Source organism: Nerophis ophidion, linkage group LG28 (genome assembly GCF_033978795.1).
Source record: "Nerophis ophidion isolate RoL-2023_Sa linkage group LG28, RoL_Noph_v1.0, whole genome shotgun sequence".
Classification (NCBI taxonomy): Eukaryota; Metazoa; Chordata; class Actinopteri; order Syngnathiformes; family Syngnathidae; genus Nerophis; species Nerophis ophidion.
The window spans coordinates 26,075,960-26,102,203 of NC_084638.1; the positions used below are offsets into that span (position 1 = coordinate 26,075,960).

At 41.6% G+C, this 26,244-nt stretch overlaps 1 protein-coding gene across 7 annotated transcripts in view; it reads right to left on the reverse strand.

Annotated features, from left to right (window-relative positions):
• Positions 1-26,244, reverse strand: part of LOC133545108 (sickle tail protein homolog) — an 80,771-nt gene that overhangs the window by 9,001 nt on the left and 45,526 nt on the right. For 3 of the 7 annotated variants that reach the window (XR_009804729.1, XR_009804728.1, XR_009804730.1), the window contains exons 6-22: positions 25,265-25,511; positions 22,709-22,967; positions 22,033-22,314; positions 18,981-19,073; positions 17,852-17,877; positions 17,382-17,524; positions 13,425-13,600; positions 11,791-11,927; positions 11,460-11,607; positions 11,123-11,396; positions 6,622-6,922; positions 5,285-5,362; positions 4,972-5,098; positions 4,822-4,906; positions 2,974-3,108; positions 1,094-2,757; positions 323-433 (exon numbers count right to left, since the gene is read on the reverse strand). Coding sequence is in view for 4 of the 7 variants with exons in the window: in XM_061890451.1 (XP_061746435.1) it covers positions 1,117-2,757; positions 2,974-3,108; positions 4,822-4,906; positions 4,972-5,098; positions 5,285-5,362; positions 6,622-6,922; positions 11,123-11,396; positions 11,460-11,607; positions 11,791-11,927; positions 13,425-13,600; positions 17,382-17,524; positions 17,852-17,877; positions 18,981-19,073; positions 22,033-22,314; positions 22,709-22,967; positions 25,265-25,511 (4,152 nt within the window). In the remaining 3 variants the exon portion in view is untranslated. Of the gene's footprint in view, positions 1-295; positions 434-1,093; positions 2,758-2,973; positions 3,109-4,821; positions 4,907-4,971; positions 5,099-5,284; positions 5,363-6,621; positions 6,923-11,122; positions 11,397-11,459; positions 11,608-11,790; positions 11,928-13,424; positions 13,601-17,381; positions 17,525-17,851; positions 17,878-18,980; positions 19,074-22,032; positions 22,315-22,708; positions 22,968-25,264; positions 25,512-26,244 lie in introns of those variants that run through there. The other 4 variants (XM_061890451.1, XM_061890452.1, XM_061890453.1 and 1 more) reach the window with 2 other exon arrangements.

A 26,244-nucleotide genomic window follows, 5' to 3' on the forward strand; every position in this document is an offset into this window, starting at 1 on the left:
GAAGATTCAACGGTAGGCTCCCGCATCGGTTCAACAACCGGGGGTCAAAAAGATAAACACAGTAAAGTATCCACAACTCACTGCAAGTCCACGGACAATGGCTCTCGCCAAGGAACATGCAGGGTCAAAGGACACCCGGATGCGGTAGCAAGATCACGGAGTGGACAGAAAGGAGGGAAGAGGGAAATGATGACAAGAGAAAACCAAATGGCAACAACCCTTTCTAAACCACTAGAAAACGAGGCCGGTAAAAGTTCTCGGTTGGAACATGGGTGCACTTTTCTGTTCAGTTTGAGTTCCCGATGCGAGGAGCAATATTTACCTGACTGGGTTTCTTCTGGGCGGGCTTGGGCGCCTTCTCAGGTGAGCCCGAAGAGGGAATTGAACGACAAGACGTGGTGATGTGGGATCGCTGGGCCGAGGAGCTGGAGGTCTGGGAGGGTGATTTCCGGGAGGGAGAGAGAAGAGCGTACATAGTCAGGTCAGACTCTCAGAAGGTAAACATCAGTCATTGCTGAGGCCACAAGACGGAATGGTCTGGAAGACGCAGAAAAAGCTGAAAGTGGTTTGAGCAAGAGGTAGGTACACCCTGGACCCGCGGTCTTATACTAAAACGAAACTACAGGCACCTCATTTGAGAGACCTCTGCCGAGTTTAGGTCTTACATGACCACCGAAAGGTTGAAATACTTCAGAATGGTACCTAATGGTGGTGGTTGACGCTATAGAGCTTGATTGCCAGTCAAAGACCTATCAAAGTCACCAGCCAGAGACCGGTCCAGGTTGTAATTCGCCTCTTGAACAAAATGCGGGAGAGAGGCAGTACGGACATGTGACCAGAAAGCTGCATTTTTCCACCTGTGAGGTGACTTCAAGCCTGTAAAGTTGCAAATCCAAACTCTCAAAGGTTTTTGGAAAGGGTGTTTGCTATCAGGATGGTGATCTTCCTCTTAAAGACCAATCCCGGATGTTACAGACGGACCTGCGTTGGTCTTTTTCTAGTTTGGATTTGTAAAATAAGCGTAGAGAAACCCTCACCAGAAACCCAGGACCAAAGTTTCCGCCACCAATGAAACTAACCGGCTAGGTCAAACCTGTTGGTAGAGGATTTCACTGGTTAGTTCAGAGGTTGCGGTTTGATCCTCTTGCTCTTGGGTGAATTCGGGCTGGTGGGGATCTCAGAGGCCGGCCTCTTGGATGGGCTTCCTTCCCTCCGTCGCCTGACCTTGCCCGAAGGGGGAACCCTGTCACCGGAGGAAGAGACGGGCAACGCAGCAGGAAAAGGAGTCACAGAAGAGGAAGACCCTCTGAAACTGCCCTGGCTGATTTCCAGACGTTTAATGGACTCATCCAAACCGTCAAAGGGGTTTGACGTCATCTTACTCGGCTCTTCTGCCTGGCTGTGGGACTTGGGCTTAAAGACGTGTTCACTGGTAAAAGAAGAATCTGGACAAGTTCCATTGAGCTTGTCATGGCTGAGGTTTTGTTTGGACCCAGAAATCCTGAACCTGCCAGGTTTTTTGCTCAGTTTCTTGGACTCAGGCTTTCGGTCTGATGTCGTTACTTCCTCTTCTTTTGGTACAGGATTCATTCCGGTTTTCCCTGATCGAATGGTCAGGCCAATAGCAGCCAGTTTGCTTTTGGGAAACTTGAATTTGAATTTAGTCACTGCCTTAGAGAGTAAATCCAGTTTACTCCTGTCTTGGTTTCCATCCAAGTTATCTGTTTGAAGTCGGTTTGGCAGTGAAATGTCTTTGGATCCTGAGCTTACTTGCTTAACATCCTCGTCTTCCACGGGACTCTCTGGAGAAACAATCCGATCCAGGTCCTCCTCTGATTCAAAGATCGTAGACAGGCGCTTAAAGTCTAACTGAAGGTCGATAAAGGGCTCCTTGTCGTAGCCGTCATTGTCCTCAAAACCTTGGTTATCATAAACCCGACAAACGGGCTCCGCCGCTTTTCCTAAAGCTGCTGCTGTTTGGGTTCCAGAGATATTCACTCGGTCCGGATCGGGTTCTTTAGACAGTGCTCTGATTTTTTTCTTTGCCAAGCGAAGGGCAATTTTACTGGTTGGAGGAGGTGGGGGAGGAGATCCCCCATCGTCTAAAATATCAGGACTCAAGCTCCCTTCTTCTTCACAGTGCTGCAAATCGAGCTTTTGGGTTTGCTGCTCGCCGTTTCTGTCCGGGTCTGCATTCGGGTCCTGCTTACGGTCCGGCGACGGTTCTTGGACACAAACACCTGAAGTTCGTGGTCTTCGCAACGTTTGCAAGTCTGGTGAACTGAGAGCACACTTCTCAAGCTCAGCAGCTATTTCCGTGTCAGTTTTTAAAATCCTGTTTTCTGGGATTGAACGAACGGTTGGCCGATCTCCCGTTCTGGCCACCCAAGACTCGCCATCTTTATCTTGGCTCAAACGTTCCACCATGTTTTGGACTTGATAATTTCTGGAGACTGCACTTGGAGGTTCCTCACTCTTCAGACTTCGCGTAACGTTGGACTTTGATTCGTGTTCGACTGTTTTGTTTTCTTCGTTCTGGTGAGACCCTTGCCCAGATGTGTAGACTCCCCCTGATCCGACAGTCATGGAATGGCTGTCAGGGCGACCACTGGTAGGTTCTACATGGGACTTTGACTTGGTGCTCATTGTCAGCGAGGGATTCTGACCAGCCACCTTTGCTTCTGGGAGTGTCTTTGGTTGGACTTGGAACGCACCTTTCTCACTTGGCAAAGCACTGCTGGACGGTTCTGGAGTAACCTAAGATGAATTGAGATTAAATATTATATTCCTCTATCATCGGCTTCAAATGTCACCAGTTCTAAGAATATAAACAGTGCATGTCTACATGGACCTGACCCTGGTCAGAGTCTTTCTACTCACGAGGTTGTACCCTAAAAACCATAGTTTCTGCAAAGTGGTAAAGAAGCGGTTATGCTTTGATACGCTACCGTACCGTACCGTTCTGTACTGTACCTGTAGTTCTTTCATAAACCTCCGGTCATCGTCATGGTCGGCAGGAGCGTCCACAGGTTTAGGTTTGACTTCTGGCGCCTGTCTCGGGGGTTTAGTTTGAGGAACGACAGACGTCTCTTTGTCTCCCACGTCCTTCTGCAGAGGAACACATGGACATGAATCATGTCTGTGTGGTACTTCACGGACACCTGGAGATGGTTTATGTCATGTGACGGACAATTTATGTTGGGGATCATGAAAGATGCGGGAGCTGAGAGCTCTACGAAGCTGGCCGGGTGTATGGAGAACCGGAATGATTGGAGACGCCGATGGAAGCTCGTCTGACGGAGAGAGATCATGGATTGGTAAAAGAGGAGTTTGGTATACTTTGGTCCCCAGGTACTGGGGGGGGGTGGATGAAATTGGTGTACTTTTCTCCCCAGGTACTGGGGGACTAGAGGTATGTTGTGTACTTTTGTCCCCGGGGACTGGCGGTATTTGGTGTACTTTGGTCCCCAGGTACTGGGGGAATGGAGGTATGTGGTGTAATTTTGTCCCCAGGTACTGGGGGAATGGAGGTATGTGGTGTAATTTGTCCCCAGGTACTGGGGGACTGGAGGTATGTGGTGTACTTTGGTCCCCAGTTATTGGGGGACTGGAGGTATGTGGTGTACTTTTGTCCCCAGCTACTGGGGAGCTGGAGGTATTTAGTGTACTTTTGTCCCCAAGTACTGGAGGACTTGAGGTATGTGGGGTACTTTGGTCCCCAGGTACTGGGGGAAAGGAGGTGTTTGGCGTACTTTGGTCCCCAGGTACTGAGGGACTAGAAGTATTTAGTGTACTTTGGTCCCCAGGTACTGGGGGACTAGACGTATTTAGTGTACTTTGGTCCCCAGGTACTGGAGGTATTTGGTGTACTTTTGTCCCCAGGTACTGGGGAAATGGAGGTATGTAGTGTAATTTGGTCGCCAGCTACTGGAAGTATTAAGTGTACTTTGGTCCCCAGGTGCTGGGGTACTAGAGGTATTTAGTGTAGTTTGGTCCCCAGCTACTGGGGGTCTGGAGGTATTTAGTGTACTTTGGTCCCCAGGTACTGGAGGTATTTGGTGTACTTTTGTCCCCAGGTACTGGGGAAATGGAGGTATGTGGTGTACTTTGGTTCCCAGGTACTGGGGGGCTGGAGGTATTTAGAGTATTTTGCTCCCCAGGTACTGGGGGACTAGAGGTGTTTGGTGTAGTTTGGTCCTCAGGTACTGGGGGACTGGAGGTATTTAGTGTACTTTGGTCCCCAGCTACTGGAGGTATTTGGTGTACTTTTGTCCCCAGGTACTGGAGGACTTGAGGTATGTGGTGTACTTTGGTTCCCAGGTACTGGTGGACTGGCGGTATTTGGTGTACTTTGGTTCCCAGGTACTGGGGGTATGGAGGTATTTAGTGTATTTTGTTCCTCAGGTACTGGGGGACTAGAGGTATTTAGTGTAGTTTGGTCCCCAGGTACTGGGGGACTGGAGGTATTTAGTGTACTTTGGTCCCCAGGTACTGGAGGTATTTGGTGTACTTTTGTCCCCAGGTACTGGGGAAATGGAGGTATGTGGTGTACTTTGGTTCCCAGGTACTGGTGGACTGGCGGTATTTGGTGTATTTTGGTTCCCAGGTACTGGGGGTCTGGAGGTATTTGGTGTATTTTGGTCCTCAGGTACTGAGGCTCTGGAGGTGTTTGGTGTACTTATGTCCCCAGGTACTGGGCGGTATGTGGTGTACTTTGGTCCCCAGGTACTGGGGGACTGGCGGTATTTGGTGTAATTTGGTCCCCAGGTACTGGGGGACCTGAGGTATGTGGTGTACTTTTTTCAAGGCACCTGGACACACCTGTGGTCCAGGAGCTTCCTTCCTGGCAGTGAAGACAACTTCTCCACTCCTTCCCGCGGCCACACCTCCGCTGAGGGCCTGGGACCTGACAAAGGACAACACAATAAAAATCTCGGATTCCACTCTGGTCACGCATACCGATCAGCCCACCTCCTCGGGGGACTCGGGGATGAGTGACCCGGGTCGGGACTCGGCTTCCTCTCCACGCTGGGTCGCCGAGGTTTCTCCACCTGCGGCCGTGGGCTCCGTCTGCTGCTCGAAGACGCTTCTGCTTCTGCTAAACGTGTCGGGCAACGACATGTTATCGTTACTACTAAGGTCTTGTCTGTTGTTGCGCCCTAGAAAGTGTTTACGCTTTAAGTATTGCACTTATTGCTTAGTGCTAGCTCTTATGAACACATTTGGAGGCGCTGGTATCCTGAAGTAGTTTCAGTCAGAACCGGGAGCTGACTTCCATATTTACCCTGGCGCTCCAGCAGAGAAGAAGCCGCTTGTTGCCCCCGCTGTGTCGGTCTGGGTTCCTCGTCTCCGCACGGTGATGCTGAAGTCAGATCGTTCTCAAATGTTACACCTGAACTTGGCGATAAATTCAGTTTTTGCCACACTGTGCTACCAAAACAAGACTAGACGTCATCACGTTCCGACCTTCGCCCGATAAGCGCCAACACGATTCTGAGCTAGCACTCGTAGAAACAATAACGTATTTTGTATTGCGATGTTTTCATATCAGGATGATTCTTTTCTACGATATTCAAGCCTCGTCTTGTTTTTTTTCCCCCCACATGCTAACGTTAGCATGCTAACATGCGACATGCGTGTAGTAACGCAATATTTAACTCCTAGATGCATACTTGCAAAACAGGCGAAAAGCTGGCATGATAATATTAATATGCTAACAGTTAGCATGTGTGAAGGGACACTGTTTACGTGCAAACGTATAAAATTAGCTTTAACGCTAGCATGCTAACACTAAGCAAGCGTAAAGCAACACCATTTTTAACTCTGGAGGTGCATACCTATACAATTTGCGAAAAAGATAGCATGCGAACATTATGATGCTAACAGTTAGCATGTGTGAAGAAACACTGTTTTTGAATCTGAAGTGCAAATTTGTAAAATTAGCTATAAAGCTGGAATGATAACATTAACATGCTAACAGTTAACAAGTGTAAAGTAACACTATTTTTGACCCTAAGGTGAATACCTATAAAATTTGCTCAAAAGATAGCAGGCTAAGATTATTATGCTAACAGTTAGCAAGCGTAAAGCAACACTATTTTTAACTCTGGAGGTGCATACCTGTAAAATTTGCTGAAAAGATAGCATGCGAACATTATGATGCTAACAGTTAGCATGTGTGAAGAAACACTGTTTTTGAATCTGAAGTGCAAATTTGTAAAATTAGCTATAAAGCTAGAATGCTAACATTAACATGCTAACAGTTAACAAGTGTAAAGTAACACTATTTTTGACCCTAAGGTGAATACCTATAAAATTTGCTCAAAAGATAGCATGCTAACAGTTAACATGTGTCAAGTAATAAATCATTTAATTCTGAGGCGTCTACCTACAAAAATGACAAAAAAACTAACATGCTAACAATAATATGCTAACAGTCAGCATGTGTCCAGTACTAATATATTTGACTTTGAGGCGCATACCTGCACAAAGAACTAAAAAGCTAGGATGCTAACATTAGCAGGCATTATATTAAACAGTGCTACCTATAACTAGCTTGTGTGCTATCGTGTGCTCAGCTGTTGTGTAGCTGCCAGCTGTTTGTAAGGAAGCAGAGTCTACCTTGCAGGGTCAGGTCCAAGGGTTTCTCCGGGTGAGACCCTCCGGCGTGGGACGGGTCCGGGTCCGGGGTGGACTTAGTCAGACTGGCCCGGGCCTCCCGGAGGACCTGGTCCAGGTCTTTGGTGACCTCGGAGGTCCGCGTGGGACAGGTCACCTCAGGGGCTCCGCTGGCGTCCTGGACCCAAGTCTGGACCTGGCCCGAGGTGTGACCGGGGTCTGGCACGGTGGACCGGACCAGGATCTTGTCAGGACCGGGCCGCTTCTGCAGGGCGGGGCTTCCCTCTCGACTGCAAGGACTCACCTTCAACACACATGTAAGTTTTCACTTTCACTTTCGTTTTCTACACATTCCTATTGGCCCAAAATAGTAAGTTGCAAAATCGTAAACTTTCTGATATTAACATGCTACATTTTTTTGTGCGAAGTTTGCAGATATACACCTCAGCGTCTAATATTTTGTTACTTGACGAATGCTACCTGTCAGCATGCTAGCTATTATTTTTTTGCTAAGTTTGCAGATATACACCTCAGCGTCTAATATTTTGTTACTTGACAAATGCTACCTGGTAGCATGCTAGCTATTTATTTTTGCTAAGTTTGCAGGTATACACCTCAGCGTCTAATATTTTGTTACTTGACGAATGCTACCTGTTAGCATGCTAGCTATTTATTTATTTTTGCTAAGTTTGCAGGTATACACCTCAGCGTTGAATATTTTGTCATTTGACGAATGCTACCTGTTAGCATACGAGCTATTTTTTAGTGCTAAATTTGCAGATATACACCTCAGCGTCTAATATTTTGTTACTTGACGAATGCTCCCTGTTAGCATGCTAGCTATTTATTTATTTTTGCTAAGTTTGCAGGTATACACCTCAGTGTCTAATATTTTTTTGCTTGACGAATGCTACCTGTCAGCATGCTAGCTATTATTTTTTTGCTAAGTTTGCAGATATACACCTCAGCGTCTAATATTTTGTTACTTGACAAATGCTACCTGTTAGCATGCTAGCTATTTATTTATTTTTGCTAAGTTTGCAGGTATACACCTCAGCGTTGAATATTTTGTCATTTGACGAATGCTACCTGTTAGCATACGAGCTATTTTTTAGTGCTAAATTTGCAGATATACACCTCAGCGTCTAATATTTTGTTACTTGACGAATGCTCCCTGTTAGCATGCTAGCTATTTATTTATTTTTGCTAAGTTTGCAGGTATACACCTCAGTGTCTAATATTTTGTTACTTGATGAATGCTACCTGTCAGCATGCTAGCTATTATTTTTTTGCTAAGTTTGCAGATATACACCTCAGCGTCTAATATTTTGTTACTTGACAAATGCTACCTGGTAGCATGCTAGCTATTTATTTTTGCTAAGTTTGCAGGTATACACCTCAGCGTCTAATATTTTGTTACTTGACGAATGCTACCTGTTAGCATGATAGCTATTTATTTATTTTTGCTAAGTTTGCAGGTATACACCTCAGCGTTGAATATTTTGTCATTTGACGAATGCTACCTGTTAGCATACTAGCTATTTTTTAGTGCTAAGTTTGCAGATGTACACCTCAGCGTCTAATATTTTGTTACTTGACGAATGCTCCCTGTTAGCATGCCAGCTATTTATTTATTTTTGCTAAGTTTGCAGGTATACACCTCAGCGTTGAATATTTTTTCACTTGACAAATGCTACCTGTTAGCATGCTAGCTATTATTTTGTGCTAAGTTTGCAGATATACACCTCAGCGTCTAATATTTTGTTACTTGACGAATGCTACCTGTTAGCATGCTAGCTATTTATTTATTTTTGCTAAGTTTGCAGGTGTACACCTCAGCGTTGAATATTTTGTCATTTGACGAATGCTACCTGTTAGCATACTAGCTATTTTTTAGTGCTAAGTTTGCAGATATACACCTCAGCGTCTAATATTTTGTTACTTGACGAATGCTCCCTGTTAGCATGCCAGCTATTTATTTATTTTTGCTAAGTTTGCAGGTATACACCTCAGCGTTGAATATTTTTTCACTTGACAAATGCTACCTGTTAGCATGCTAGCTATTATTTTGTGCTAAGTTTGCAGATATACACCTCAGCGTCTAATAATTTGTTACTTGACGAATGCTACCTGTTAGCATGCTAGCTATTTATTCATTTTTGCTAAGTTTGCAGGTATACACCTCAGCGTCTAATATTTTGTTACTTGACGAATGCTACCTGTTAGCATGCTAGCTATTTATTTATTTTTGCTAAGTTTGCAGGTATACACCTCAACGTTGAATATTTTGTCATTTGACGAATGCTACCTGTTAGCATACTAGCTATTTTTAGTGCTAAGTTTGCAGATATACACCTCAGCGTCTAATATTTTGTTACTTGACGAATGCTCCCTGTTAGCATGCTAGCTATTTATTTATGTTTGCTAAGTTTGCAGGTATACACCTCAGCGTTGTATATTTTGTCACTTGACAAATGTTACCTGTTAGCATGCTAGCTATTATTTTTTGCTAAGTTTGCAGATATACACCTCAGCGTCTAATATTTTGTTACTTGACAAATGCTACCTGGTAGCATGCTAGCTATTTATTTTTGCTAAGTTTGCAGGTATACACCTCAGCGTCTAATATTTTGTTACTTGACGAATGCTACCTGTTAGCATGCTAGCTATTTATTTATTTTTGCTAAGTTTGCAGGTATACACCTCAGCGTTGAATATTTTGTCATTTGACGAATGCTACCTGTTAGCATACGAGCTATTTTTTAGTGCTAAATTTGCAGATATACACCTCAGCGTCTAATATTTTGTTACTTGACGAATGCTCCCTGTTAGCATGCTAGCTATTTATTTATTTTTGCTAAGTTTGCAGGTATACACCTCAGTGTCTAATATTTTGTTGCTTGACGAATGCTACCTGTCAGCATGCTAGCTATTATTTTTTTGCTAAGTTTGCAGATATACACCTCAGCGTCTAATATTTTGTTACTTGACAAATGCTACCTGGTAGCATGCTAGCTATTTATTTTTGCTAAGTTTGCAGGTATACACCTCAGCGTCTAATATTTTGTTACTTGACGAATGCTACCTGTTAGCATGCTAGCTATTTATTTATTTTTGCTAAGTTTGCAGGTATACACCTCAGCGTTGAATATTTTGTCATTTGACGAATGCTACCTGTTAGCATACGAGCTATTTTTTAGTGCTAAATTTGCAGATATACACCTCAGCGTCTAATATTTTGTTACTTGACGAATGCTCCCTGTTAGCATGCTAGCTATTTATTTATTTTTGCTAAGTTTGCAGGTATACACCTCAGTGTCTAATATTTTGTTACTTGACGAATGCTACCTGTCAGCATGCTAGCTATTATTTTTTTGCTAAGTTTGCAGATATACACCTCAGCGTCTAATATTTTGTTACTTGACAAAGGCTACCTGGTAGCATGCTAGCTATTTATTTTTGCTAAGTTTGCAGGTATACACCTCAGCGTCTAATATTTTGTTACTTGACGAATGCTACCTGTTAGCATGCTAGCTATTTATTTATTTTTGCAAAGTTTGCAGGTATACACCTCAGCGTTGAATATTTTGTCATTTGACGAATGCTACCTGTTAGCATACTAGCTATTTTTTAGTGCTAAGTTTGCAGATATACACCTCAGCGTCTAATATTTTGTTACTTGACGAATGCTACCTGTTAGCATGCTAGCTATTTATTTATTTTTGCTAAGTTTGCAGGTATACACCTCAGCGTCTAATATTTTGTTACTTGACGAATGCTACCTGTTAGCATGCTAGCTATTTATTTATTTTTGCTAAGTTTGCAGGTATACACCTCAACGTTGAATATTTTGTCATTTGACGAATGCTACCTGTTAGCATACTAGCTATTTTTTAGTGCTAAGTTTGCAGATATACACCTCAGCGTCTAATATTTTGTTACTTGACGAATGCTCCCTGTTAGCATGCTAGCTATTTATTTATTTTTGCTAAGTTTGCAGGTATACACCTCAGCGTTGAATATTTTGTCACTTGACAAATGTTACCTGTTAGCATGCTAGCTATTATTTTGTGCTAAGTTTGCAGATATACACCTCAGCGTCTAATATTTTGTTACTTGACGAATGCTACTTGTTAGCATGTTAGCTATTTATTTATTTTTGCTAAGTTTGCACGTATACACCTCAGCGTCTAATATTTTGTTACTTGACGAATGCTACCTGTTAGCATGCTAGCTATTTATTTATTTTTGCTAAGTTTGCAGGTATACACCTCAGCGTTGAATATTTTGTCACTTGACGAATGCTACCTGTTAGCATTTTTTTTATAGGTATACACTATTCATAGTTTGGTGCTTTATGTATGCTAACGTTAGCATGCTAAAATTTTTAAAGACAATTTTCACACATTCATCACAGAGTGATATATTTTGGTATTGGACACATGCTACCATTAGTATTACGTGCATAGTTTGCATTTCTTGTTCAGCTCTTTTCGAAAGCTACCTTGGCCACGGTTGGCAGGTCTCGTCCGTGGGTTGGTGTCAGGGGTGGACTGTGCTGGTGGGCTTGGATCACGGTGGTCTTCACTCTGCGTGTTGAGACCGGAGAACCCGGGCCCGCAAACCCCAGCTCAGGCTGTGCTAAAGTGGAAGGTAGACCAGGTGGAGCGCGGTTTCGGGGCTGCGGTTTTGGGGAGGTGTGCGGACTCCGCTCCTGGTGCGCTTCTGGGACTCTTCCGGACTCCCCCCTGGCTGGGGGACTTGGTTCCGACACAGATCTGATGAAGAAAAGAGATGCGAGTGGGAGGCTTGGAGAAGGAAGGAAAGCGGGGGGGAAGTACCTGCGGAGGGAGCTGAGAGCCTCGGTCAGGGCTTTGACCCTCTTCAACATGGAGTCCATCTTGTGGGGCTCCTCCTTCAAAAACCGAACCGCATCCATCTCCAACCGGAGCATTGAGCGCATCTTCACTTGCAGTTCTGGAAACTCTTCTGGAGGACAAACAACCAGGACTGTGGTCCTTTAAGTAGCAACTATGAGGTCAGAACTGAAACCTTTAGGTCCTAGACAGGTCTGGGGGATTGCAAAAGAACCCAAGTGGTCCCAGTAATACCAAAAGGTTTGGTAGTTGCACATTTCCCTTCAACCCAGTCTCCACATTGGACTCCACTGACCTTTCAGGGTGGCGAGGGTCTGGCCGACTCTGCGCAGGTTCACCGCCCCCTCCTCCACGTCCCTGAGGGCCGTGGGCACGTGGGCAGGGAAAGAAACACCGCTGGTCTGCAAGCGACTCACGTACGCCTCCAGGTGGCTGCCAGGGACAAAGCAGAGATGCTGAAGCAGCACCATGGACACGTCGAAGGGGGTTTGTCTCGAATAGACTCGGCACACCGGGATCTGGTTCTGCCTCGGCACACCGGGGTCTGGTTTTGTCTCGGACAGACTTGGGACACCGGGGTCCGGTTTTGTCTCGGACAGACTTGGAACGCCAGGGTCTGGTTTTGTCTCAGACAGACTCGGGACACCGGGATCTGGTTTTGTCTCAGACAAACTCGGGACACCGGGATCTGGTTTTGTCTCGGACAGACTTGGGACACCGGGGTCCGGTTTTGTCTCGGACAGACTTGGGACACCGCGGTGCGCAGATTTAGGACGCCAATGTTCGATTTTGTCTCGGACACACTCGAGACACCGGGGTCCAGTTTTGTCTTGGACAGATTCGGGACACCAAGGTTCAATTTTGTCTTGGACGGACTCGGGACACCAAGGTCCGGTTTTGTCTCGGACAGATTCAGGACACCAAGGTTTGATTTTTTCTCGGACAGACTCGGGACACCAGAGTCCGGTTTTGTCTCGGACTGACTCAGGACACCGGTTTTGTCTCGGACAGGCACGGGACGCCGGGTTCCACTTTTGTCTCGGACAGACTCGGAACACCGGGGACCGGTTTTGTCTCGGTCAGACTCGGGACACCGGGGACCGGTTTTGTCCTGGACAGACACGGGACACCGTGGTCCGGTTTTGTTTTGGACAGACTTGGGACACCAGGGTCCGGTTTTGTCTCGGACAGATTCAGGACACCGGGATCCAGTTTTGTCTCGGACAGACTTGGGACACCTGGGTATGGTTTTGTCTCAAACAGACTTGGGACACCGGGGTCCGGTTTGGTCTCGGACAAATTCAAGACACCAGGATCCGGTATTGTCTCGGAGAGACTTGGGACACTGGATAACCTTAGTCGGCTTAGTGTAGAAGGACCTGAGTCTACCTGAGTTGTGGACTAGAGAAGGACCTGAATCTACCTGAGTTGTTGACAAGAGAAGGACCTGGGTCTACCTGAGTTGTGGACTAGAGAAAAACCTGGGTCTACCTGAATTGTTGACTAGAGAAGGACCTGGGTCTCTACCTGAGTTGTGGACTAGAGAAGGACCTGGGTCTACCTGAGATATGGACTAGAGAAGGACCTGGGTTGTGGACTAGAGAAGGACCTGGGTCTACCTGAGATGTGGACTAGAGAAGGACCTGGGTCTACCTGAGTTGTGGACTAGAGAAGGGCCTGGGTCTACCTGAATTGTTGACTAGAGAAGGACCTGGGTCTCTACCTGAATTGTTGACTAGAGAAGGACCTGGGTCTCTACCTGAGTTGTGGACTAGAGAAGGACCTGGGTCTACCTGAGATGTGGACTAGAGAAGGACCTGGGTCTCCCTGAGTTGTGGACTAGAGAAGGACCTGGGTCTACTTGAGTTGTGGACTAGAGAAGGACCTGGGTCAACCTGAGTTGTGGACTAGAGAAGGACCTGGGTCTACCTGAGTTGTTGCAGGATGCTCTCCTCAGTGGCCAGGTAGTGCAGTCTCTCCTCCTCCATCTGGGCTCGTGGTCCACAAGTCCTGTCCTCAGTCTGAGACCAGCGCTCGGACATGAGCAAGACCAGCTCCTGCTCGGCCATCCGCAGCATGGACCTGGTGCTCTGCTGCTGCGACACCTGTGCAGGTGTGCAGGGGAGGGATGTTGTGACCCCCGAGGTTAGAGTGACCCCGGGGTGCAGAGAGGGCAGGCGAGGGGCAGCAAAAGCAGATTTTTAATGGTCTTGGACAGGAGAAAGGCAAAGACCGGCATGGGAGCAGTCAGTGTGTGGACTTGGTGAGGTTTTTACTTGATTTATTACTAATTGATTTATAATGTTTTGATGATGTTTTAATTGATTTATTATTAATTTACATATAATAAATAGGTGATGTTTTGACTGATTTATTATTAATTCATTCATAATGTCTTGATTGATTTATTATTAATTTACATATAACGTATTGATGATGTTTTATTGATTTATTATTGAATTACTTGTAATTATTTGTGATGTTTTTAATTGATTTATTATTGACTTATAATGTATTGATGATATTTTAATTGATTAATTATTAGTTTATGTATAATGTATTGGTGATGTTTTTAATTGATCTATTATTAATTAGCTTATAATGTATTGATGTTTTAATTGATTTATTAATAATTGATTCATAATGTATTGGTATTTGTTTTTAATTGATTAATTATTAATTAATTCATAATATATTGATAATGTTTTGATTGATTTATTATTAATTTACATATAACGCATTGATGATGTCTTAATTGATTTATTATTAAATTAACTGTAGATATTTGTGATGTTTTTAATTGATTTATTATTAATGGAATTATAATGTATTGATATTTAATTGATTTATTATTAATTGACTTGTATTGATGATGTTTTATTTGATTTATCATTAATTGACCTATAATGTGTTGGTGATGTTTTTAATTGATTTATTATTAATGGATTTATAATGTCTTGATGATGTTTTAATGGATTTATTATTAAATTACGTATAATGTATTGGTGATGTTTTTAATTGATCTATTATTAATTAGCTCATAGTGTCTTGATGATGTTTTAATAGATTTATTATAAATTGACTTATAATGTATATGTGATGTTTTTAATTGATATTTTATTAGTTTTCTTATAATGTATTGATGTTTTAATTGATTTATCAATAATTGACTTATAATGTATTGGTGATGTTTTTCAATTAATTTATAATGTCTTGATGATGTTTTAATTGATTTATTATAAATTTACCAATAATGTATTGGTGATTTTTTTAAAATTGATCTATTATTAATTTACTTATAATGTATTGATGATGTTTTAATTGATTTTTTTTAAATTGACTTATAATGTATGCGATATATTACTTTTCTTATAATGTACCGATGTTTTAATTGATTTATTAATGATTGCTTCATTATTATTTGAGTTATGATTAATTGTCTTGATGTTTTAATTGATTTATTATTAACTTACGTATAATGTATTGGTGATGTATTAATTGATTTATTATTAATTAATTCATAATGTCTTGATGATGTTTTGATTGATTTATTATTAATTAATTCATAATGTCTTGATGATGTTTTGATTGATTTATTATTAATTTACATATAACGCATTGATGATGTTTTAATTGATTTATTATTAGATTAATTGTAATTATTTGTGATGTTTTTAATTGATTTATTATTAATTGACTTATAAAGTTTTGATGATATTTTAATTGATGTATTATTAATTGACTTGTATTGATTATGTTTTAATTGATTTATTATTAATTGACTTATAATGTATTGGTGATGCTTTTAATTGATTTATTATTAATTGAATTACAATGTATTGGTTAGAGCAGGGGTGCCCACACTTTTTCTGCAGGCGAGCTACTTTTCAATTGACCAACTCGAGGGGATCTACCTCATTTATATATATCATTTATATTTATTTATTTATGAAAGAGACATTTTTGTAAACAAGTTAAATGTGTTTAATGATAATACAAGCATGTGTAACACATATAGATGTCTTTCTTTCACAAAGACAAGAATATAAGTTGGTGTATTACCTGATTCTGATGACTTGCATTGATTGGAATCAGACAGTAATGATGATAACGCCCACATTTTCAAATGGAGGAGAAAAAAAGTTGTCCTTTCTGTACAATACCACATGAAAGTGGTTGGTTTTTGGCATCTAATTCATCCAGCTTCCATACACTTTACAAGAAAAACATTGGCGGCAAATTCCGTAGCTTGCTTGATTGACATTCACGGCACCCGAGGGTCTTGTGAGATGACGCTGGCTGCTGCCAGTTCATTATTATGAACAAATGACAGAGAGGAAGGCGAGAAACACTTTTTACTTCAACAGACTTTCGCGCCGTCCCTTCCGTCAAAACTCTAAAGGCCGACTGCACATTTCCTATCTTCACAATAAAAGCCCTGCTTCATGCTGCCTGCGCTAACAAAATAAGAATCTCGGAAAGCTGTGCACGCCAGCTTTCTGAGGGATCGCTTGTGCACGCCAGTTTTCCGAGACTCTGTATTTAGTTAGCGCAGGCAGCATGAAGCAGGGCTTTTATTGTGAAGATAGGAAATGTGCAGTCGGCCTTTAGAGTTTTGACGGAAGGTACGGCGCGAGTGTCTGTTGAAATAAAAAGTGTTTCTCGCCTTCCTCTCGGTCATATTTTCATAATAATGATCTTGCAGCAGCCAGCGTCATCTCACAAGACCCTCCGGTACCGTGAATGTCATTTAAGTGACGTCTTGGTGAAGATTGATGATCACTCATTTTTAGGTCTATTTTTTTTAAAAGCCTGGCTGGAGATCGACTGACACACCCCCCGCGGTCGACTGGTAGCTCGCGATCGACGTAATGGGCACCCCTGGGTTAGAGTGTCCGCCCTGAGATGGGTAGGTTGTGAGTTCAAACCCCGGCCGAGTCATACCAAAGACTATAAAAGTGGGAGCCATTACCTCCCTGCTTGGCACTCAGCCTCAAGGCTTGGAATTGGGGGTTAAATCACCATAAATGATTCCCGGGCGGGGCTACGGCTGCTGCCCGCTGCTCCCCTCACCTCCTAGAGGGTGAACAAGGGTGATGGCTCAAATGCAGAGAATCCTTTCACCACATCTTGTCTGTGTGTGTGACAATCATTGCTACTTTAACTTTTTCACTTTAATTTTAATGTATTGGTGATGTTTTTAATTGATTTATTATTGATTTATTATGTTTGATGATGTTTTAATTGATTTATTATTAATTGATTTATAATGTCCTAATGATGTCTTAATTGATTTATTATTGATTGACTTGCAATGCATAAGTTAATCAGTTGTTATCATGAAGTAACTAATTAAAACTATCATGAACCTACAGCTGAGATAGGCTACAGCAGCCCCCGCTACCCCGAAAGGGACAGGCGGTAGAAAATGGATGGATGAATTCAATTATTAAAAAAATAATCATATTTAAATAATTAATTAAATGTACTTTTATATGAAATACTATAAATATTTTAACTAATTGACACATTTAGTAATAATGCAAACATTATTAATCCCTCTAATTTTGTCCCATTTCAGCATACTACTTTTCTAAATGACATTTCTATGAGTACTTTGTTGTGCATAATATATAAATAAGTATTTATTTTGTAATCAGCCTGACCTAAGCCTGGTTTGGCGTGCTATCGTACTGCCTCAGGTGTTGATAACTAATACTAATATTTGTTATTTACACTTTTTAAAAACATAAATACTATATGAATATTATCATAATTAGCACGTTATTGTGAGTAAATCCTGTCATATTGTTGATGTGAACAAGACAAATATATGAACACAATTACAAAGAAGAAAATAAGATGGATGATTGACTTCCTGTTTACCTGCAGGTGTCTGAGGTGAGTCAGCTGCAGTCGAAGGTCACACACACTTCTTCTCAGCTGCGCCAAACCCTGCAGGGCTTTGCTCTCGGTGGGCGGAGCCTGACCAGCCAGGGAGGCGGGACCTGTTCTGTCCGTCATCACAACTGTTGACCCGACAACACGCTACAACTTTACTACACTTTGAGCATTACTCCTTATAATGTAGTATTGTTATGATACATACATACAAATATATGTTTATATATTTATTCATGTATGTATGTATATATATATATATATATATATATATATATATATATATATATATATATATATATATATATATATATATATATGTGTGTGTGTGTGTGCATACACACCTAGAAATGTTTTAATTTTAACTTGTTTTATTTCATGTACAAATGTGAAACATATTGTGAAGGTACATGTGTGTGAAGTACACACATTGTGATAACCAGATGACAACTCACCTGCTGGACTTTTTTCTCTGCTCTCGCTGCAAACACAAACACACACACACACACACACACACACACACACACACACACACACACACACACACACACACACACACACACACACACACACACACAAACACACCCACACAAACACACACACACAGAAACAAATAAACACACACACACAAAAAAACACAAACACACACACCCAAACAACGCACACACAAAAACACAAACAAACACACACAAAAAACACAGACACACACAAACTAAGACAAACACACACAAAACAAACAAACATACAAACACACACCCACACAATCAAAAAACAGACACAAACAAACACACACACAAAAACAAACAAACACACACACAAACCAACAAAAACACACACACACACAAACCAACAAACAAACACACACGAAAAACAAACAAACACATGTACAAACACAAATAAACAAACACACAAACAAACAAAAAACACACAAACAGACACAATCAAACACACACACACACACACACAAACACACCCACACAACACACACAAACCAAAAAAACACCCACCCACAAACAAACACACCCACACAAACACACACACACAGAAACAAACACACACACCCAAACAACGCACACACAAAAACACAAACAAACAAACAAACACACACACAAAAACACAAACAAACAAACAAACACACAAACAAACAAAGACAAACACACACAAAACAAACAAACATACAAACACACACCCACACAATCAAAAACCAGACACAAACAAACACACACACAAAAACAAACAAACACACAAACCAACAAAAACACACACACACACAAACCACCAAACAAACACACACGAAAAACAAACAAACACAAGTACAAACACAAATAAACAAACACACAAATAAACAAACACACAAACAGACACAATCAAACACACACACAAACACACCCACACACAAACCAAAAAAACACCCACCCACAAACAAACACAAAAAATTAAACACACAAACACACACACACACAAACAAAGAAGACAAAGTTGACCTTCAACAAGTCACCTCCTCCTCATAATGGATTGATGATGTCATGTTTAAATAATAATGTAATAATGATGTAATAATAATAATGAGTGATGAAGACTGACCTGACACACGTCTTCTTGTCTCCTGTGGACAAAACATGTTGGACCAGTCCTGCTAGACTGGAGATCTGTTCCTCCATGGCCCTCAGTCTCTCACTGGAACAGGTTATACACATGACCCTCAGTCTCTCACTGGGACATATCATACACATGGCCCTCAGTCTCTCACTGGGACATGTCATACACATGGCCCTCAGTCTCTCACTGGGACATATCATACACATGGCCCTCAGTCTCTCACTGGGACATATCATACACATGGCCCTCAGTCTCTCACTGGGACATATCATACACATGGCCCTCAGTCTCTCACTGGAACAGGTTATACACATGACCCTCAGTCTCTCACTGGGACATATCATACACATGGCCCTCAGTCTCTCACTGGGACATATCATACACATGGCCCTCAGTCTCTCACTGGAACAGGTTATACACATGACCCTCAGTCTCTCACTGGGACATATTGTACACATGGTCCTCAGTCTCTCACTGGAACATATTATACACATGGCCCTCAGTCTCTCACTGGGACATATTGTACACATAACCCTCAGTCTCTCACTGGAATATATTATACACATGGCCCTCAGTCTCTCACTGGATCATATTATACACATTGCCTGCAGTCTCTCACTGGGACATATTATACACATGGCCCACAGTCTCCCACTTAATCATATTATACACATGGCCCTCAGTCTCTCACTGGGACATATAATACACATGGCCCTCAGTCTCTCACTGGAACAGGTTATACACATGACCCTCAGTCTCTCACTGGGACATATTGTACACATGGTCCTCAGTCTCTCACTGGAACATATTATACACATGGCCCTCAGTCTCTCACTGGGACATATTGTACACATAACCCTCAGTCTCTCACTGGAATATATTATACACATGGCCCTCAGTCTCTCACTGGATCATATTATACACATTGCCTGCAGTCTCTCACTGGGACATATTATACACATGGCCCACAGTCTCTCACTTAATCATATTATACACATGGCCCTCAGTCTTCCACCGGAACATATTATACACATGGCCCTCAGTCTCTCACTGGAACATATTATACACATGGCCCTAAGTCTCTCACTGGGACATATTATACACATGGCCTTCAGTCTCTCACTGGAACATATTATACACATGGCCCTCAGTCTCTCACTGGATTATATTATACACATGGCCCTCAGTCTCTCACTGGGACATATCATACACATGGTCCTCCATCTCTCACTGGAACATATCATACACATGGCCCTCAGTCTCTCACTGGAACATATTATATACATGAACCTCAGTCTCTCACTGGATCCTATTATACACATGGCCCTCAGTCTCTCACTGGAACATATTATACACATGACCCTCAGTCTCTCACTGGGACATATCATACACATGGCCCTCAGTCTCTCACTGGGACATATCATACACATGGCCCTCAGTCTCTCACTGGAACAGGTTATACACATGACCCTCAGTCTCTCACTGGGACATATCATACACATGGCCCTCAGTCTCTCACTGGGACATATCATACACATGGCCCTCAGTCTCTCACTGGAACAGGTTATACACATGACCCTCAGTCTCTCACTGGGACATATCATACACATGGCCCTCAGTCCTTCACTGGGACATATCATACACATGGCCCTCAGTCTCTCACTGGAACAGGTTATACACATGACCCTCAGTCTCTCACTGGGACATATTGTACACATGGTCCTCAGTCTCTCACTGGAACATATTATACACATGGCCCTCAGTCTCTCACTGGGACATATTGTACACATAACCCTCAGTCTCTCACTGGAATATATTATACACATGGCCCTCAGTCTCTCACTGGATCATATTATACACATTGCCTGCAGTCTCTCACTGGGACATATTATACACATGGCCCACAGTCTCCCACTTAATCATATTATACACATGGCCCTCAGTCTCTCACTGGGACATATCATACACATGGCCCTCAGTCTCTCACTGGAACAGGTTATACACATGACCCTCAGTCTCTCACTGGGACATATTGTACACATGGTCCTCAGTCTCTCACTGGAACATATTATACACATGGCCCTCAGTCTCTCACTGGGACATATTGTACACATAACCCTCAGTCTCTCACTGGAATATATTATACACATGGCCCTCAGTCTCTCACTGGATCATATTATACACATTGCCTGCAGTCTCTCACTGGGACATATTATACACATGGCCCACAGTCTCTCACTTAACCATATTATACACATGGCCCTCAGTCTTCCACCGGAACATATTATACACAAGGCCCTCAGTCTCTCACTGGAACATATTATACACATGGCCCTAAGTCTCTCACTGGGACATATTATACACATGGCATTCAGTCTCTCACTGGAATATATTATACACATGGCCCTCAGTCTCTCACTGAAACATATTATACACATGGCCCTCAGTCTCTCACTGGATTATATTATACACATGGCCCTCAGTCTCTCACTGGGACATATTATACACATGGCCCTCAGTCTCTCACTGGAACATATTATACACATGGCCCTCAGTCTCTCACTGGATCATATTATACACATGGCCCTAAGTCTCTCACTGGATCATATTATACACATGGCCCACAGTCTTCCACCGGAACATATTATACACATGGCCCTCAGTCTCTCACTGGAACAGTACATACACATGGCCCTCAGTCTCATATTTTACACTTACTATAGAACACACGTTATAGTACTAAATATTATTATCGTAATAGTAACAGTACTATTAAATATACAAAAATAGTAGTACAAATAAATATACAAACATAGTACTACTACTAAATATGCAAATATAGTAGTACTACTAAATATACAAACATAGTAGTACGACTAAATATACAAACATAGTAGTACGACTAAATATACAAACATAGTAGTACGGCTAAATATACAAACATAGTAGTACTACTAAATATACAAACATAGTAGTACTACTAAATATACAAACATAGTAGTACTACTAAATATACAAGTATTTGATGAAAAAGTACCTCTGAGCGTGGAAGGCGGTCATGTGACTCAGCGGTTCAGAGGGGGCGGGGCCAAAGTCCAGAAAGACGGAGGAGGAGGAAGAGGAGGAGCCACTTCCTCTGCTCCTGCTCACGGTCTCCACGGCAACGGCCTGACTTTCCCGCCTTGAAGGTGTATGCCTGGAAGCGGAGACCAGACCTAAACCTCCGATGATCTGCTTGGCCAACTTCTCTTCTTTCACTCTTTGAGGGGAAGGGGGCGGGGTTTGTTGGCCGTCGGCGTACTTCCTGTTTCCTCTTTGTCTGCCAGAAGAAAACCTTTTCAATGTACAGCACAGATAACTAGCGCTGCTAATCGCTAGCTGCCAATGAGAGGGCTAATTGCTACATGTCAACAACAGCGCTAATCGCTAGTCAGGAACTAACTAGTGTGCTAATCGCGAGCGGGTAGCTAGTGCTACTAATCGCTAGCTGATAGCTAGCGCTACTAATCGCTAGCTGGCAACTACAGCGCTAACTGTTAGTTGCTAGCTAGACAATAATGATAATAAATATTACATAGTATTAATATTTTAGTAGTATTATAAAATATAATAATAACAATATAATTATGATAATAGTAATTATGAGAATAATAATAAAAAGAATAATAAGTATGATATTAAAATAATAATAACGATAATAGTAGTAGTAGTACCTGTGTGAGGATTGTGTTTGGTGTTCCAAGGTGTGCAGAGGTGTGATGGAGGCGCGGTACTGCTGCATGCCAGCGGAGGTGCCAGAGAGCCCACAGTCCCCACAGTCCTGCACCCCTGCTGCTGACACTGAAGAAGAAGCACAACTGCTCTGGCAGGAAGCCACGCTGCTGAGGGATTCTGGGTAATGTAGTCCTCCATCTGCACGCAGCACCAGGGCCATGGCCGTCTTCTTCTTCTTGTTGTTTACCTCCTCATCATCTGACACAACACAACAATGTTAGCTCAGATGCTAACATTGACCTCATTTCTTTGGGCGCCCAATTAGAAGTACGCTAACTTCTTCCAAGGATTTTGATGCTTAGAAGTATGCTAAATTTTACTATATCATGCTAACACGTTATGCTAGCATTTTTGCTAATTTTGTACGTACACAGCTATAATTCATGGCTTTTCAGACATGTCTCCCTTTTGTAAGTATGCTAACTGTTCCTACTATAACAAAACAATGTTAGCATGCTAACATTTATGCTAGCATTGTTGCTAATTTTATACATACACAGCTAAAATTCATGGCTTTTCGGACATGTCTAACTTTTGTAAGTATGCTAACTGTTCCTACTATAACAAAACAATGTTAGCATGCTAACATTTATGCTAGCATTGTTGCTAATTTTATACATACACAGCTAAAATTCATGGGTTTTCGGACATGTCTTACTTTTGTAAGCGTGCTAACCACTCCTACTATAACAAAACCTTAGCATGCTAACATTTTTGTTAATTTTACAAGTACATACCTACAATTCATGGGTTTTCAGACATGTCTCCCTATTGTGAGTATGCTGACTGTTTCAATTATAACAAAACAATGGTAGCGTGCTAACATTTTATGCTAGCATTTTTGCTAATTTTATACATACACAGCTAAAATTCATGGGTTTTCAGACATGTCCCACTTTTGTAAGTATGCTAACTGTTCCTACTATAACAAAACAATGTTAGCATCCTAACGTTTTATGGTAGCATTTTTGCTAATTTTATACATACACAGCTAAAATTCATGGGTTTTCAGACATGTCTCACTTTTGTAAGCCTGCTAACCATTCCTACTATAACAAAACCTTAGCATGCTAACATTTTTGTTAATTTTACAAGTACATACCTACAATTCATGGGTTTTCAGACATGTCTCCCTATTGTGAGTATGCTGACTGTTTCAATTATAACAAAACAATGGTAGCGTGCTAACATTTTATGCTAGCATTTTTGCTAATTTTATACATACACAGCTAAAATTCATGGCTTTTCGGACATGTCTCACTTTTGTAAGTATGCTAACTGTTCCTACTATAACAAAACAATGTTAGCATGCTAACATTTATGCTAGCATTGTTGCTAATTTTATACATACACAGCTAAAATTCATGGGTTTTCGGACATGTCTTACTTTTGTAAGCGTGCTAACCACTCCTACTATAACAAAACCTTAGCATGCTAACATTTTTGTTAATTTTACAAGTACATACCTACAATTCATGGGTTTTCAGACATGTCTCCCTATTGTGAGTATGCTGACTGTTTCAATTATAACAAAACAATGGTAGCGTGCTAACATTTTATGCTAGCATTTTTGCTAATTTTATACATACACAGCTAAAATTCATGGGTTTTCGGACATGTCTCACTTTTGTAAGTATGCTAACTGTTCCTACTATAACAAAACAATGTTAGCATCCTAACGTTTTATGGTAGCATTTTTGCTAATTTTATACATACACAGCTAAAATTCATGGGTTTTCAGACATGTCTCACTTTTGTAAGCCTGCTAACCATTCCTACTATAACAAAACCTTAGCATGCTAACATTTTTGTTAATTTTACAAGTACATACCTACAATTCATGGGTTTTCAGACATGTCTCACTTTTGTAAGTATGCTAACTGTTCCTACTATAACAAAACAATGTTAGCATGCTAACATTGTTTTGTCAATTTTATACATACACAGCTAAAATTCATGGGTTTTCAGACATGTCTCACTTTTGTAAGCCTGCTAACCATTCCTACTATAACAAAACCTTAGCATGCTAACATTTTTGTTAATTTTACAAGTACACACCTACAATTCATGGGTTTTCAGACATGTCTCTCTATTGTGAGTATGCTAACTGTTCCAATTATAACAAAACAATGTTAGCGTGCTAACATTTTATGCTAGCATTTTTGCTAATTTTATACATACACAGCTAAAATTCATGGGTTTTCGGACATGTCTCACTTTTGTAAGTATGCTAACTGTTCCTTTTATAACAAAACAACGTTAGCATGCTAACGCTTTATGCTAGCATTTTTGCTAATTTTACATATACACAGCTACAATTCATGGATTTTCAGACATGTTTCCCTTTTGTTAGCATGCTAACTGTTCCTATTATGACAAAACAACGTTAGCATGCTAACTGTTCCTATTATGACAAAACAACGTTAGCATGCTAAGGTTTTGTATTTTCAATGTACAGCACAGGTAGCAGGTATGTTGAAGAATGCATTTCTCACCAGGTTTGACATCCCTCCTCTCCAGTATGGCGCTGCTGCTGCTCAGGCTGCCGGACCGCCCCGCCCCAGACAGCCGGTCCCTGAGCAAGGCATCCGCCCCCAACCCCGCCCCCAGGCCCGGGGAGCTCCTCCCACTGTAGGCCAACCTGGAGGGCGAGGAGGGCATGGAGCGCACCATAGGGGGCGACATGGCGGCTCGGCCGGGCGATGACAGCGTGTGGACGGGACTGTGACTGCCGTACGCCACCTGACACACCGCACATGATACTGATAAAGTGTGGTGCTTTGTTGATGGTCCAACACACACTGACTGCTATACACACATAATACACACTGACTGTGACATATATTTTGGTACTTGACACTTATTACAGTTAGCATTTTAGCATGCTAACTTTTATTGAGCTTAATTAACAGGTAAACACTTCCGCATGAACTATTGTGTTACTAGACGAATGATAACCGTTAGCATGCTAACATTAGCTTGTTTAGCTAATTTTGTAGGTATGCACCTCAGTCATATTTTAGTGCTTGATGCATGCTAATGTTAGCAGGCTAGCATTTGAAACACATTTAAGTAATATATTTTGGTATTTGACGCATGTTACAGTTAGCATTTCAGCATGCTAACTGGCTAATTTAGGAGGTATACACCTCAGCAGAGGTGGGTAGAGTAGCCAGAAATTGTACTCAAGTAAGAGTACTGTTACTTTAGAGATGTATTACTCAAGTAAAAGTAAGGAGTAGTCACCCAAATATTTACTTGAGTAAAAGTAAAAGTATGTTGTGAAAAAACTACTCAAGTACTGAGTAACTGATGAGTAACCTGATTACGGCAACAAATAATGCACAAAAACATAAAAATAGCAATGAGCAAATTCAGAGCCAGGAATATCTCTTAAGCAACTAAAACAATATTATATATTAAATAATAGTACATTAAAATAAAATTTAAAAAATGGCACATTGAGCCACAATAA